This window comes from Megalobrama amblycephala, linkage group LG7 (assembly GCF_018812025.1).
Source record: "Megalobrama amblycephala isolate DHTTF-2021 linkage group LG7, ASM1881202v1, whole genome shotgun sequence".
Lineage (NCBI taxonomy): Eukaryota > Metazoa > Chordata > Actinopteri > Cypriniformes > Xenocyprididae > Megalobrama > Megalobrama amblycephala.
In genome coordinates this window covers 2,454,164-2,466,939 of record NC_063050.1, presented here as the reverse complement: position 1 = coordinate 2,466,939, position 12,776 = coordinate 2,454,164, and the positions used below count along the sequence as shown (strand labels likewise).

The following is a 12,776-nucleotide window of genomic DNA, read 5'->3' as shown; positions in this document are numbered from 1 at the left end:
TCGTAAATACTGCCTGGATACGGGTAAGGAGTGGGACGAGGGGATACCTCTAGTATTATTTGCCGTTAGGGAAGCTGTGCAGGATAGCTTAGGCTTTAGTCCTGCGGACTTAGTCTTCGGTCATTCTGTGAGGGGTCCAATTAAGATGCTTAAGGAAGACATGTTATCTGTGGGGACAAGTGTTAATACCAATGTACTGGATTATGTCAGCAAATTTCGAGAACGACTGCATCAGGCTTGTCTAGCTGCTAAGGAGGCATTGACGAATGCACAGATCACAATGAAAAGTCACTTTGATCGGAAATCTGTTCTGCGCGAATTTAAAGAAGGTGATCAAGTACTGGTGTTACTGCCAGTTGTTGGATCTGCTCTTTCGGCACGTTTTTCGGGACCGTATGAAGTGCTGAAAAAATTGAGCAATACCGATTATGTAATCCGCACTCCTGACCGCCGAAAAAACACCCGCGTTTGTCATGTGAACATGTTAAAGGCGTTTTATGCTCGCGCTCGAGAGCCGTTGTTAGGAGATGCTCTCGAGGCTAAACAGTCTGATGTTTCTGAGGTACCAGTCGCGGTGTTAACTTGTGATACTGTTCTTGATGGTGAAGAGGATGGGATAATTGTTAGACACACGTACCAACAGTGCGCTAGGTTTAAAAATTCCGAGGTTTTAGCCGACCTGGATTCTCACTTACGTCATTTAATTGCTCCCCAGAGACATGATATCAAAAAGTTGATTACTACCTTCCGTTCACTTTTTCACGATGTTCCCTCGTGCACCACTGTCCTTAGCCACGACATCGATGTCGGTGATGCTGTCCCTGTAAAGCAGCATGCATATCGAGTGAATGCTTTGAAGCGTTCCGTGATGAAAGCCGAGGTGGAGTATTTGTTGGAGAATGGGCTGGCGAAACCAAGTTGCAGTCCGTGGAGTTCTCCATGTCTGCTCGTAACTAAGAGTGATGGCTCTGCTAGATTCTGTACAGATTATCGGAAAGTGAATGCACTTACTATTCCTGATTGTTTTCCGTTGCCACGCATGGAGGATTGTGTGGATACACTTGGTCCAGCGAAATTTGTCAGTAAACTGGATTTGTTAAAAGGATACTGGCAAGTGCCTTTAACAGACCGCGCTTCGAACATTTCTGCGTTTGTAACCCCAGATAACTTCATGCAATATTGCGTAATGGCGTTTGGCATGCGCAACGCGCCGGCCACATTTCAGAGACTTATTAATCTTGTACTTGCAGGGGTTTCTAACTGTAACGCTTATTTGGACGATCTTGTAATTTATTCTACTGACTGGGCAGAGCACGTTTCTACTCTTCGGGAGGTGTTTACACGGCTTGAGAATGCTTCTTTAACGTTGAATCTTGCCAAATGTAACTTTGGTCAAGCCACAATCACTTATTTAGGCAGAGAAGTGGGTCAAGGGCAAGTGAGACCTATCGAAGCGAAAGTAAGCGCTATTGTGGAGTTCCCGGTCCCTCTGTCACGGAAAGAACTGCGCAGGTTCTTGGGGATGTCTGGTTATTACCGGAATTTTTGTAAGAACTTTTCTACAGTTGTTAGCCCACTGACGTCACTCATCAGTCCTCTTCGAGCATTCGTGTGGTCTGATGAATGTCAGAATGCTTTCGATAGTGTCAAAGCTTTGTTGTGTAATGCTCCTGTTCTTGCAGCCCCGGTGTATGAAAAAGCTTTCAAATTGGAGGTTGATGCAAGCTTTGTTGGCGCGGGCGCTGTGCTCATTCAAGAAGATACCTGCGGAATTGACCATCCTGTATGTTACTTCTCACGTAAGTTCAACAAGAGTCAGTTGAATTACTCTACCATCGAGAAGGAGACTTTGGCTTTATTGTTGGCATTGCAGTATTTTGATGTATATGTGAGTTCAAGTAATTTGCCCATAACCGTTTATACTGATCATAATCCTCTAGTATTTCTGTCCCGCATGCATAACCATAATCAGCGGCTGATGCGCTGGTCCTTGGTTGTCCAAGGTTACCATCTGAAGATCGAACACAAGAAGGGTTCAGAAAATATAATGGCTGATGCCTTGTCAAGAGCTTAAAGGGGAGTGATAAATGTTAAAACTATATGGGTTCTTTTTTTTTTTACCCATATGGTTTTATTCTAAGGGGGAGAGTGTTACGTTCCACGTGTCGTGTGCACTTTTGCGCTTTTCTGTTTTTTTTTCTTTTCTTTTCTTCCTGCCTGTAGGTGGGCGTTTATTGGCTACTTCGACTGCCAATCATTGCTGACGTCATGATGTCCGGCCCATTCGTTGATGCGCCAGCTGTATTTAATGGCTTGATGTGACAGTGTTTGGCGTGCGCCAGATTGGCGTACCTCGTGCTCCAACGCGGCCAGTTATTTTGGGTTATGGCTATTTTGTTTCTTTAGTTAACTCACTTGGTGCCAGTTTTTGCTTCGTGATGTGAGTTTTGATCAAATTATAGATTTATCTAATAACGTTCGTGTTGGAGTATTTGTTACTGTGTGTGTGTGTCGGGTTGGCGTTTATGTGTCTTATTAAATCTGACATGTTTTGAGAATGTAGTCATGAGCCTTCGGCCTTGGTTTTGATTAGGTTAATTTATACTATGTTAGTTTAGGTTTATGAGTGTCGCACCACCCATGTATTTTTGTTTGTAGATTATTATAGTTTAGCTTGGGCGTCGTATACGCTGAAGATTTCGGTTTTCTTTTCACATTTTTCTTTTGTTAGTTAGTTTAGAGGTTATTTGTAAGGATTGGTTTATTTTGTTTATTTCTTTTATTTGGGCGACACTCTTGTTTCTTTTATGTATGGTAACATTTTCTTCTCATCTTTCTAAATTATTTGTAACACCTAACAACGCCAAAGTAAAAATAATCTAAAACTGCTCTGTTTGTTTCATCTTTGGTCCGCACCACACCTTGAAACAGTTGTCTCACTTGAATGTTATGAGAACATCCCAATTTTATCATCAAACACGTAACAATCCTTCAGAGAATATTTTTGGTGCACCAAAAAAAAAAGAAGAAAAAAAAAAAAAAAAGAAATAACGACTTATTTATTGATGGCCGATTCCATAATGAATCAGCGTACCGAATCATGAATCGGATCGCGTGTCAAACCAGCAAACGGCTGAAATCACGTGACTTTGGTGCTCCAAACAGCTGATTCGACACACTGATTCATTTATGCTCCGATGCTTTCTGAAGCAGCGTTTTGAAATCGGCCGTCACTATATAAGTCGTTTTTTGTTTTTTGTTTTTTTTTGGTGCACCAAAAATATTCTCGTCACTTTATAATAGTAATATTGAACCACTGTACTCACATGAACTGATTTAGATGTGTTTTTAGTACATTAATGGATCTTGACAGCGGAAATGTCATTGCTGGCTAAGAAGGCCTCACAGAGCCATCGGATTTCAACTAAAATATCTTAATTTTTTTGTTCCGAAGATTAAGATTGTCTTAAAAGATTAAGATTAAGAAGGTCTTACAGTGTGGAATGCCATGAGGGTGAGGAATTAATGACAGAATTTTCATTTTTGGGTGAACTAACCCTTTAAGGGCAGGAAAATTGTTTATTGTATTGTGATCTTATTAACTAATAAATGTACTAGACTGAAATATTGTCCCTGAGCGCCATAACTCTCATAAAAGTTTGGAACTTTACAAAGTAAACAATGATCCGAAAAACACTTAGCCTCTTCAGTAATTAGCACACGAAATACCATTGGTATGCTACTTCTGCCGCCTTACCGGAAGTTGTACCCATATTCTTTTTTACAGTAGCGCCCCCCGGAAACAGGTGGATAGATTTAGTGTCACACTGACAACCAAATAAACAAACTCAATCAAATAATTAATGATAATCCAGTATTATTTGATATTTTTCTATTATATATAGACTAGATAATATATATGGCCATCATAAGATATGATATATGGGTTGATTTGGGAACTGGACTCATCTAGTCTTTGTTTAATGAGGCAGTTCCCAGATCCTGTTCAGCACACTGACTGAAGCCTCATACTTCAATCACTGGACCATCTGAATGTTTGATTAACTAAGACCTTAATCTGGATCTCACAGTCCTGAGTCTGAATGTTAAAGATATAACATGACAAACGAATGTGCTTCACCCATGTACAAACATTTATTGGAGAAAGCCATTATAGTCAAAAAACAAATAGCAATGCAAACAACTAATAGGAAAAGTGGGAAGACATGAAAGTTTTACAAGACCTGGTCAAATGGGATATTTACACACATTAACCAGGATACCGTGCTGCTAGAGTCATTAACTTATGTCCCAGTCACATGAGAATAACATGATACACCATCACGGATGTTCTCCATTATATTCAATATAAGTATATATTATATTAAATAGTGCAGGAACCCTTCAATTTTCAGAAGTCTGTCTAAGCTGACTGAACCATTAACAGACAATTACAGTAAATGAACAACCATTTCCTTTTCATCTGCCTTGTTTGACACTCGTTCCAAATGAAATCCCCAATATAAACACAAAAACAAAACAGGCAATGAGCAAGACTAGATGTCTCTCCAGGAACGATAATTCCTTTTCAACAGTCAGAGTAACGTTACCTGGGACGACACGCAGCGGGATGGACTGATCTTCTGGGATCACAAAGGGAAAGAGTTCATTCCCCAGTGGCACTCTATTAAATGATGCAATAAGGTTATTACTTCTGGCATCAGAGAAGCTCACCATCCTCCAGCGTCTCCGCTGCAACGTGTCCTGAACAAACTCATGACAAGTGTCAAGCTTTACTCTGACTACCTCTAGATCATCCATCATCTGCACTCTCAGCAGTCCAGCGGTCATCAATCTGTATGAGTCTCCATCACGACTGAGACCCCAGAAGCCATTTTCAGAGGTCAAAGGTTGTGTAGTAGGTTTTCCCTCCTGTCTAAAACACACTCCAAGGCTCCAGTGCCGACTGTTTCCCACCTCAATTTCCCACGTATGAACACCATCACTGTATCCCACACTCCCCAGCACCACACGGTTCCTGTGCAGAGGAAGAGGGTTGGGATCATCCTGCCAACGGAAACATGAGGTCACAGAGGTCAGATCATCTGACACAGAGACGTCCGGTGGAGATGTGTTTGGATTCAGGATCACAGGATCTGAGGAGAACAGGGAATAGTCACGTATGTTGATAAACTAAGCAGTTTTACAGGAATGATCAAGTCTAGTACTCACAGTAAGGGCAGACGTCCTTCATCTTCTCCCACACTCGGTACTTCAAGTTGCCCAGATGTTTGGAAACATCAATAAATGTTTCTGAACTCAGTTCTGCATCTGGAAGCATGTATTTAGCTCTAAACACACACACACCTCACAGAATCAGTTTTGAAAGTTAATTCTCATGATCATTGTAAAATGAAAAATGGAAATCTGAATACCTGTTCATAGTTGTGTGATAGTTCTGAGAAAAAGCACAGAAGGACAATAATATTAGACCACATTATAATTTAACAATAATAAAGTATAACCTCATTACATCAGTCATTCTGTGAAAAAAAATAGGTGTAATTGATTGTCCTTTAGGCATTTTAGCATTTTAGCCAGCTGAAAACACTAGGCGCTCTGCTAAAAGCGTCTTTCTGTGAGCGCAGCGTTTTTTCAGTTGAGACTGTTTGCTTGCTGTGATACGGAAAATCCACAGAAGTGTTATTAGTATCTCATTTCACAGATAGGTTGTTTCTGTACTGTTTCTATATAAAAATGTTGTATTTGCAACATTTTTATATGTTAATGTAAGTATTTTATATGCTAATGTAAAGTATTAGCTCTGGTTCTTGTTTTAAATGATTTTGTTCTGTTATTATGCTGTTGACGTTGTACAAGCAGAATGTGGGGGTTGGTCGGTGTTGTATTTGTCCCGCCCCTCCTCCGCTGTGATTGGATGGCTGGATACAAAGTGACAGTGATGAGCGATTCGTTTTACTCTAAGTTGAACATTCTTCAATCAACTCGAGGAGACTGGTAAAAAATGCAGAGCACTCAACGCTTCAGCGTGAAAAAGATGCTCAGCGCCTCGTTACGCTCATGCAGTTTTAAAAAACGTGGCGCTCCCATTAAAAACAACTGTAAAAGTACGCTAGCCTCTGGAAAAAACACTCTGGTGGACACACAGCCTTACTGAGGTAAAAGAGTAGCAAATGTTTTACACATTATGGCCACTCCAAACATTGTTCAGAGGAACAACGTAATTTGATTACAAAGTTGATTGGAGTGGGGCAAACATTTAAAGAAGTGCAGCGAATTATAAGATGTTTAGCTGAAATGATCTCAAATGCTTTAAATGGCAACAAAAACCCAAACCACTTGGAAGAAAAATGAGTAACTGCACATCCTGATTTTGCAGAGCGTTCCTGGGTCAACATGTTTTGTTAATCCTGGAACAATATTCTGGTCTGACAATTTAGTCCTAACCATCCCAGCGGGCAATTGATGTCAAACAGTCATCAAAGAATTGGTCAAAAATGCAAATCAAATTGATGTCAAAACTTGACATTAAATTGACGTCAAGTTTTGACATTCATTTGATTTGCATTTTTTTTTAAACATTTTTTAACACATTGATGTCCTATTCTAGACCACAAGAATAATGACAAAACAGTATTAAATGCAAGACATGTTTTATTAAATCCACTGGTTTATATCAGAATTTTATATATAAATTTTAATCTGATATAAATCATAATAATGTTGCGTTTTGTCGAATCGCATCGGGAAAGAGATTCAAACGTTAGGACATTTTTATTAGTATGAACAAAAATTGTAAAACTAACAGTACTCGTGACATTTCAAAATAGACATTTTAAAAAAAACAGTCGTTACCTGCGTAATGGATCTAAGCTGCAAAACAACCCGAGAATGTGAAAAAGGCGCCATCTACAGGTGGTATTAGGAATAGAGAATATGAATGGGCATTGTAGGCCCTACATTTTTCAGAATAAAAAAGAAAACAGAATTTCTGAAAAATAAATATGATTTTTTTAAGAACCCTAGCATTGCATCTATCAGTTGAAGACAAGAAAATCGAAATAATGTTAAAATATGTAGCCTGTTCACTATGAAAAATTTAATGAAAAATGTAAATTTTCCACAAATGAACGTAGTTGTAATACTGTACACTCTCAGAAAAAAAAAGTACAAAATTGTACCTTTAGGAGTACAATGGTACAAAGGTACAAATCTGTACCCTTGTGATTTGTACCTTAAGAGACCAGTTTTGTACCTTGGTACAAAAGTACAAAAATTGACCCTTCAACAAGGGTACAAAATTGGCTTTGACAGCGTACAATCGTTGACTATAATGCTATATATATATATATATATATTACACACACACACGCTGAATTAAAATCAGAATTTATTAAAACCTTTCATTTTCACATTTTACAACATTTCATTTGAAACATTTTTAAACATTCCATATGAGTCCATCTTGCCGGGTGTTAAAAAGTAACACTGAAGCAGTGTTAAAGTTAATGAGATAATTGATTGATGATTGAGTGATGATTGATAATTAGTGGAGACACCTGATGATAATAAGCAGAATCACTGAAGAAACAACAAGAGAAAAAGAGAGAGACACAACAACTACAACTGACTTCCAGCCATTAAACATTATTACACTTATTATTAACCAGTTTGATTTGATTTCTGTCATACATCAACAAAAGTTCTTATTGAGAATTAACAGATGTTTAGACGTTAATGTTTTAATGAAAGTTTAGTTTGAAGTCACCATGATGGTGAAAAGCATTTCCTTTAGTCGGGCTCTTGACTCTATTTATTAACATTAATTTATCTCTGGCTGCTCCAACTTTGTGTTTGTAGAGCACATTTGTTATGGCCAGAGAAACTATGATCTGAACTGTGTTTCCCAAAAGTGCTGTGAGCCAAAGTTGATCAATTTAGGTTTACAATGCTTTGGGAAGCACAGTCATAATGGTTGTGTTTTCTCATTGTGAAATGGTCAGATTCATTGGTGACATCCAGTATTAACTGGTGATATAGATGTTATATTATTTCTTTATAGTAAATCTCGGTTACCGCTTGAGATCCAGCAGAGCTTTTATAATCTGAAGGGTTTTTTTGAAACACACACAGACATCAAGAATCAGCATATGACCCTCAACAATGGTGACAATCAAACAAAGTGCTTCATGTTGCAGTGCATGATGGGAACCACCAATCAAAACTCATCCATGGCTCCCATCATGCATTGCTGCATGAATAAATTATGCAGCTGAATTGTCCTGTAATTTTCGTAGATTGTTCATGTTTGCTTTTATTTTTCTGTTGTTTTGTTGTGACAGTAGCTTGTTTTGTGATGTTCAGAGTTGATCTGTTTGTCAGTATTTTGTATTTATTTATCGTCACCGTTCTTGAGAATCAGATGCTGATTCTTGATGTCTGTGTGTGTTTAAACTCTGAAGCTTCAGTGCATAATGTGCTATTCTTAAAAAAAAATAAATTAATACTACTGTTGGATCTCAAGCTGTAAAATCACAGGACTACAATCATTAATACTAAAGCTACACATCAAGCAAATGGTTAGAGATTTCGACACTAAACAACATCAGGCCATCACATGATGACAATATCATCACCAAACATATTGTGACCAGATCCTATTTTCTCTGACCATAACAAAAGTGCTTTACAAACACAAAGCTGGAGCAGCCAGAGAATAATTAACAATAAAAGGTAAAGAGTCAAGAGCCCAACTAAAGCAAACGCTGCCCTCTTTCATGGTGACTTGAAATGAAACTCCATAAAACATTAATTAAGACCTTTTTTCTCTCTTTCCTTCAGTGATTCTGCTTATTAACATCAGGTGTCTCCACTAATTGTCAATCATCACTCAATCATCAATCAATTATCTCATTAACTTTAACACTGCTTCAGTGTTACTTTTTAACACTCGGCAAGATGGACTCATATGGAATGTTTAAAAATGTGTTTAAAATGAAAAGGATTTAATAAATTCTGATTTTAATTCAGCGTGTGTGTGTGTGTAAAATATATATATATATATCATTATGGTCAACGATTGTACGCTGTCAAAGCCAATTTTGTCCCCTTTTTGAAGGGTCAATTTTTGTACTGTTAAATAAAGGTACAAAATTGTCACCAAAGGTACAAAACTCGTCTCTTAAGGTACAAATCACAAGGGTACAAATTTGTACCTTTGTACCATTGTACTCCTCAAGGTACAATTTTGTACTTTTTTTTTCTGAGAGTGTATATACTTGGTTTTACAATTTCATTATCAATTATGGCAAATGTATTTTAATTTTAAGGTATATAAAAAAATAAGGATATACACATACTTAATGTGGGGTTACAGCAAAAATGCTGCATATTTTTTTTTATTTGTAATTAAGCAAATCAGTATATTTTGTGTAAAATATAATATATTCACCTCTTTCATTATCAGTATGCCTACTGTAAGTTACTATTCAATATAATTCAACTTTGAAAACAAAACAAATATACAACAAAGTCAAATAATGTTATATAAATAGTTTTTTGTTGTTTTTGTTGTTTATGTTTTTAACCACAGAAGTTACAGAAGTCCACTTTCATGCAGAAATCAAACACCATATGATTCAAAATATGCCGAATGGATGCATTTTGAAGAATAAAATTGCTATTTACATTGATATCAATGTGATGTCAATATGACATCAACTGAATGCCTATAACACGACGTTGATTTGACGTCACCTCAATGTCAAACATGTTGGCCCATATACTTACATAATCAATTTCAGTATGGGATGAACCTAATATTTTCACCAAGTAACCACTGGAAGGACTTGATGAATAATCTGACTTTGAAATTATGTTTTGCAGCATCGATCAAATCTTGCCTAATATTTGACGTCAAATTGACATCAAGGTGCCCGCTGGGATATCTCTACCCCTAAATCTAACCCTGTATACCTTTTCCCTCAGAGGGAAATGATAGCTGAATAACACTGATGTAGAAGCACCTACATCCTTTTCTTTGCTTCCTGTAAAAGAATAACACTTGTGTCAGAGCTGTGTGGAGTGAATGCCAGGATTTACCACAGCTTGCTTGTGTGTGTGTGTGTGTGTGTGTGTGTGTGTGTACTGACCTGCAGGAAGGTGATGTCATCGTCCTCAATTTCTTCTTTCAGTTCTCTGACTTGTTCACAGAGAGATAGTATTCCTCCTTGTATTCTTCTTTCTATCTTCCCACCTTTTTCTTTCCCCTCTTCATTCAGAGCTGCTATCCTGCTCTCCTCCTCCTTTCTGAGGAACTGATAGAGTTTCTCAAACTCCATCCTGATAATCCTCTCTGTCTGCTGAACTTGAGACTGGGGGAATGGCATGTGTAAAACTGTTCATTTAATCATCCACACATAAAATAACAAGACAAATAAAAAGAAAACATTTAAATGTGTTGTCCTATATGAGAGGCCTAAAAACACAACAATTCTTCCCTTTTACTGTGCATGTCACTTTATTGTGGGCATATATACACTTTTATAGCAAACAATGTTGTAAAATTCTAGTAATATTTAGGTGTTTTTTTTGTTTGTTTGTTTGTTTGTTTTGCAGACCTGTTAACACATTTCGTAACCAGTCAGACTACAGTCCTCAGTTTAGCCTTTCTAATTAAACTTTCTTTGTGTGTGAAGCAAAGATCTGTGTAATTTCTGCTCAGTTATCTTTATTCTAAACAAACCTCACCTGAATGTACCTGGAGATTTTGTTATCTTGTGCTGTTCCATTCTGTAATGACACCAAACTCTTTTCAGCTGAACGAAGATCCCCTTTCAGCTTCCCCTTTAAAAGTAACAACACTTGTAATCATATACAATTCATTAAACCCATTTGATTTCTTTCAGGAATTAACTGGGCTGCCATACTTAAGCATTTAAAGGGATAGTTCACATTACATTTTCGTGAACTATCACTGGATTTGGGTGAACTATCACTTTAATAATTACATATTTATTGCACGCGTAGACTACTCACCTTTCGTTGTCGAACAGCCTGTTGTAGCGACAGTGTTTTATGCCATTTGTGTTCGTGTTTCTTACATGTTGCACATATAGCCTGTTCATCTGTTCGACAGAACAGCTCAATTTTCTCTCCATGTATCTGACACTCTTGTCCTCCATCCCTCTCTTTCCTCGTGTTTTGCTCTCTCAGGTAAGACTCGCAGGTGTTCCTCAGGCTCAGATTGGACACCGGTTGCTGCGGTGACACCTGTCGACAGACGGGACAGTTTCTGGATCTACTCGAGGTCCAGTGATCATTGATGCACTGACGGCAGAAACTGTGTCCACAGCTCAATAACACAGGATTTATGAAGAGTTCAGTGCACACGGGACACGACAGGTCAGCCTCAAGCGCCATAAATAGAGAGAAAAATGAAACTAATTTACTACGAACAAATCTAACACGTTTTAAGAGCAGCGGAGAGCAAACACTTCTTAGTTTCAGTACAGTCTCTCTGCGTATGAGGAAATGACATGTCAAGATTTGATTGGAAGAAAAAGAAGTTCAGAAACAAGCAACAAAATGTTTGTAAATATCTGTACAACAGGGGGCGCTGTGCGCTAACTCTGATAACTCTCAGATTCAAATGTCGTGATAAAGCATGAAAAAAATGATTTGTACAAACTGTTAACATATACATGTACAATTTTCACAGGTTTCTACGGAGCCCCTAAAGGGGTGGTGGGAAAAAAATTGGGAAGGGAGGAAATTCCCATTTGCGTTAGAACGCAAATATCTTTTGCGAGGGAACGCAAAAGATTAAAAAAAAAAAAAAAAAAAAAAATCCTCCCATCCCAATTTTTTTTTTCCACCATGTCCGGATCCGTAGGTTTCCACTTAACATTCACAGGTTATTAATGTTTATAACTCATTAATAAATGTTTCACAAGTGTCCACCCTACATTAAGGTTCACAGTTAACTAATACTGGAATTAAATTTTTCATTATTAATAGGCCTATCTCATAAAGTCATGGTTATCTTATGTTTTATTTTCAAAATAAAGTTGGAATTTCATCTTAAAAAACAAGAAATCAGTTTTTATACACTGCTGTGGATAGGCATCATGACCTTTTTGGAGAGTATCATGGGTAAGACAGAAACTTATGGTAAGCAACATAAGAAAAGTGGCAGTCATGAGATATTAATAAGAAAAGCACAAAAACAACAACCTTCAGTCTAATTATGATAGTCATATCTAATTATGATAGTCAATTATGATAGACATTTTTGCTGCATCATGAAATAAATCAAGAATCTGGTTTTGAGTTAAATAAGTGTGAATAAATACATTTATTAAGCATTTAACATGTGAGTTAAAAACAGCTCATTATTTGGCAGGTATTGCATTAAAGTCGCCCTTTTTATTCATGCAGTTATAACTGCTTATTATTGATTTATAATGCATTTGTAAATTACTTATTACTCATTAACAAACACCTTTATAAACCCTTTACAAAGGGAACCTTAATGTAAAGTGTTACCATTATTTCGTTATAAGATAACAGTGTTCAACACATATAAAAAAACAAAAAAAAAAAACACATACATGTGTTGCAGAATTAATATACTTAGGCTAATATATATATATATATATATATATATATATATATATATAAAATTTTGGAAACTATGAAAAAAAAACATTTTTCTCATAGTTTAACGAATTTGTTCTCGTAATTTAACGAGTTTT

General features: G+C 37.1%; 1 protein-coding gene across 1 annotated transcript; it reads right to left on the bottom strand.

Annotated features, from left to right (window-relative positions):
- Window positions 1-4,131: 4,131 nt before the first annotated feature.
- On the bottom strand, window positions 4,132-11,610 carry trim35-1 (tripartite motif containing 35-1). Its single transcript, XM_048194952.1, has 6 exons — window positions 11,059-11,610; window positions 10,771-10,866; window positions 10,173-10,394; window positions 5,436-5,458; window positions 5,233-5,351; window positions 4,132-5,156 (listed from the first exon to the last, which is right to left on the bottom strand). The coding sequence occupies exons 1-6, from the start codon at window positions 11,440-11,442 to the stop codon at window positions 4,480-4,482; spliced, it is 1,521 nt and encodes a 506-aa protein (XP_048050909.1). The 5' UTR covers window positions 11,443-11,610; the 3' UTR covers window positions 4,132-4,479.
- Window positions 11,611-12,776: the final 1,166 nt, after the last annotated feature.

Excerpts from the sequence above, each read along its gene's own strand:
- trim35-1 (XM_048194952.1), bottom strand. The coding sequence starts at position 11,442 with ATGGCGCTTGAGGCTGACCTGTCGTGTCCCGTGTGCACTGAACTCTTC. Across the intron at positions 10,395-10,770 it reads AAATCTCCAGGTACATTCAG|TCTCAAGTTCAGCAGACAGA; the intron begins GTGAGGTTTGTT and ends CCATTCCCCCAG. Across the intron at positions 5,459-10,172 it reads ATGACATCACCTTCCTGCAG|AACTATCACACAACTATGAA; the intron begins GTCAGTACACAC and ends GCTTTTTCTCAG.